General features: G+C 49.4%; 1 protein-coding gene across 1 annotated transcript in view; it reads left to right on the forward strand.

The window, feature by feature from the left end:
* The window catches only part of vars1 (valyl-tRNA synthetase 1), a 22464-nt gene extending 19630 nt beyond the window's left edge, over positions 1-2834 (forward strand). The window contains exon 15 of the mRNA XM_048616690.1: positions 2634-2834. Within this exon, the coding sequence (XP_048472647.1) occupies positions 2634-2834 (201 nt within the window). The remainder of the gene's footprint in view (positions 1-2633) is intronic.
* The last annotated feature ends 475 nt before the right edge of the window (positions 2835-3309 follow it).

Genomic DNA, 3309 nt, shown 5'->3' on the forward strand with positions numbered 1-3309 from the left:
TCACTTTAAATCTATATCCCTCTCGTTCCTGTTCCTTTTCCGAGCGGGAACAGCTTCTCCCTCCCTCGCTCCTCTGTCCAGCCCCCCATTCCGGATTTGGAAAGCCTCTATCGGATCTTCCTCTCAGCCGCCTCCTCTCCGAGGAGAACAGTCCCAACTTCCCCAATCTATCCTCATCGCTGACATTAACCATCCCTGGAACCGTTGTTGTAAATCGCTTCTGCACTCTCTCTCCGATGGGTCCACATCTTTCCCATAATGTGGGGCCCACAACTGGACACTATACTCCAGCTGGGGGTCTAACACGGGTCTTGTACAAGTTCAGCTTCACCTCCTTGCTCCTGTACTCTGTGCCCCTGTTAATAAAGCTGAGGACACTGTGCTTTATTCACTGCTCTCTCTCTACCTTTCCTGTCACCGTCCGTGATCTGTGCACATATACCCCCAGCTCTCCCTGCTCCAGCTGCAACCCCTTTTTAGAATTATACCCACCCTATTTTGTACTGTCTCGCAATGTCCTTCCAATCAAAGTACATCACCTCTCACTTCTCTGTATTGAACCTCATCTGCCCCCTCGCTGCCCCCTCTCTGCCCGCTGCACCCACTTGTCAGTGTCCTTTTGGAGCTCCGCACTGCTTCTCTCTCTCTCTCTCCATCACCAACACCCCCCACCCCCACAACAGTTTACTGTTTGGCCCAAGTCTGGTGACATCCACAAACTTTGAAATTGTCACCTGCACAGCAAGATCCAAATCACTAAAAGCCACACTCACACCTGGGGAACTCTACTCCAAACCTTCCTCCAGCCTGAAGAATATCCATTGACCGTTACACTCTGTTTCAGACAATTTTGTATCCACAGTGTCACTGTCCCTTTCATTCTGTGATCGATAAGTTTCCTGCCAAAAAGGGACAAGGGGCAGCAGATACGTGGGAACACCAGCCCCCTGCAAGTTCCCCTCCGAGTCACTCACCATCCTGACTTGGAAATATATCGCCGTTCCTTCAGTGTCGCTGGGTCAGAATCCTGGAATTCCCTCCCTAAGGGGCATTGTGGGTCAACCCACAGCACATGGACTGCAGCGGTTCGAGAATGTGGCCAAGAGATTTGATTGGGACACTCAATATCATGAGAGGTCAATGATGAGGAAGTGTTCCCATTGGTTGAGTAGTTGAGGCATAGACAATGAGGGAGAGTTTGTTTCTGTCGGGAATAGATGAGGAGGATTTGGAGCGCACTGTCTGACAAGGCAGATTCCATTTTAACCCCTTGTACGTTTGAGCACATTTGAGGGAGAACGTTTTCAGAGATTTGGAGAAGGAGCAGGACAGTGGGAGCTCCCAGAACAGAATCAGTGAACTGAATGGTCTCCTGCTCTGCAGGACTGTTCTGCATTTACAGGTTTCTTCCAGTTATCTCCACAGATCCAGATTTCTGGGTTTGACTCAGTTTAAATGCTCCTGCAAATATTAACATTTTACAATCCGCCCGTCTAGCTAACTCCACCGATCAGAGTTGGCACCACAGCTCCAATTTCCCCTCTGCCTCTGATTCCCTTCATCATTCAACCAGAATCTCTCTGTAAAACTATTTACACACCCTACCGCACCACGCTGTGAGGAGGAGAATTCCGCCTCTCACCATCCCCCTGAGAAAAAAGGTTACTCCTTATCTCCAGTTTAAATGGGAGACCCTTTTTAAACACTCTCTCCTCCTTCGAGTCTATGCCGTAAGGGGGAATATCTTGTCAAGCCCCCTTAGCATCGCACATTTGAGAGCAATCAGATCACCCAAAGGCCGACTTGAGAGCCACCACCTCTGACAGTGCAGCGCTCCCTCGATAGCACACTGCGAGAGCAGCCTGAGATTTTAAGACCATATGACATAGAAGCAGAAATGAGGCCATCGAGTCTGCTCTGCCATTCAATCATGGCTGATAAGTTGCTCAACCCCATTCTCGTGCTCTCTCCCCGTAACCCTTGGTCCCCTTGATAACCAAGAACCTATCCATCTCAGTCTTAAATGTACTCAATGACCTGGTCTCCACAGCCTTCTGTGGCAGTGAATTCCATAGATTCACCACTCTCTGGCTGAAGTAGTTTCTCCTTATCTCCGTTCTAAAAGATCTTCCCTTTACTCTAAGGCTGTGCCCTCAGGTCCTAGTCTCTCCTACCAATGGAAACATCTTCCCAACATCCATTCTGTCCAGGCCATTCAGTATTCTGTAAGTTTCAATTAGATGCCCCCTCATCCTTCTAAACTCCAATGAGTATAGTACCAGAGTCCTCAAATGTTCCTCATATGTTAAGCTTTCCATTCCTGGTACCATTCTCGTGAACCTTCTCTGAACCGCTCCAGGGCCAGTACATCCTTCCTGAGATATGGGGCCCAAAACTGCACACAGCACTCCAAATGTAGCCTGACCAGAGCTTTTTCAAGCCTCAGTAGTACATCCCTGCTTTTATATTCAAGTCCTCTCGAAATAAATGCAGACATTGCATTTTCCTTCCTGACTACTGACTCAACCTGCAAGTTTACCTTGAGAGAATCCTGGATTAGAACTCCCAAGTCTCTTTGCACTTCAGGCTTCTGAATTTTCTCCCCATTTCTCCCCATTTTTCTCTCCATTGAGTATAGACCCAGAGTCCTCAAGCATTCCTTTGGCGTGGCTGTCCACACTGGGACTCGAACCCACGACCCTGTGACTCCCAAGCAGGGGTGCAGCCTGATCGATCCCATCTGCGCCTGTCGTCGTTGTCACAAAGCCCTGTCCGCCTTCGGGCTGGATAAACGGACAGAAACCGCAAGCCTGGTCACCTCCTGCAGACTTTGAGATTGTCCCCTGAACAGCGAGATCCAGAACATTCATAAATTATCAGGAAAAGCAAGGGGTCTCCAAGCTGACCCCTCCATCACCAACCTGAAAAATATCCATTGACCATTAACTGTCCATTTACTATCGGTCAGCCAGTTTCATACCCACAGTGTCACTGTGTCTTTTCTCCTGTGACTGATACCTTTCAGTGTTTACAGCACAGAAACAGGCCATTCCTCCCATCTAGCCCATACTGGGCCCAGCATTTATTGCCCTGTCCCTAGTTGCCCCCCACCTTGAGAAGGTGGGGGTGAGCTGCCTTCTTGAACCGCTGCAGTCCATGTGCTGTGGGTTGACCTACAATGCCCCTTAGGGAGGGAATTCCAGGATTTTGACCCAGCAACACTGAAGGAAACAGGGATATATTTCCAAGTCAGGATGGGGGGGTGGCTCGGAGGGGAACTTGCAGGGGGCTGGTGTTCCCATGTATCTG

The sequence above is a fragment of the Rhincodon typus genome, chromosome 35 (genome assembly GCF_021869965.1).
Source record: "Rhincodon typus isolate 14 chromosome 35, sRhiTyp1.1, whole genome shotgun sequence".
Taxonomy (NCBI): Eukaryota; Metazoa; Chordata; class Chondrichthyes; order Orectolobiformes; family Rhincodontidae; genus Rhincodon; species Rhincodon typus.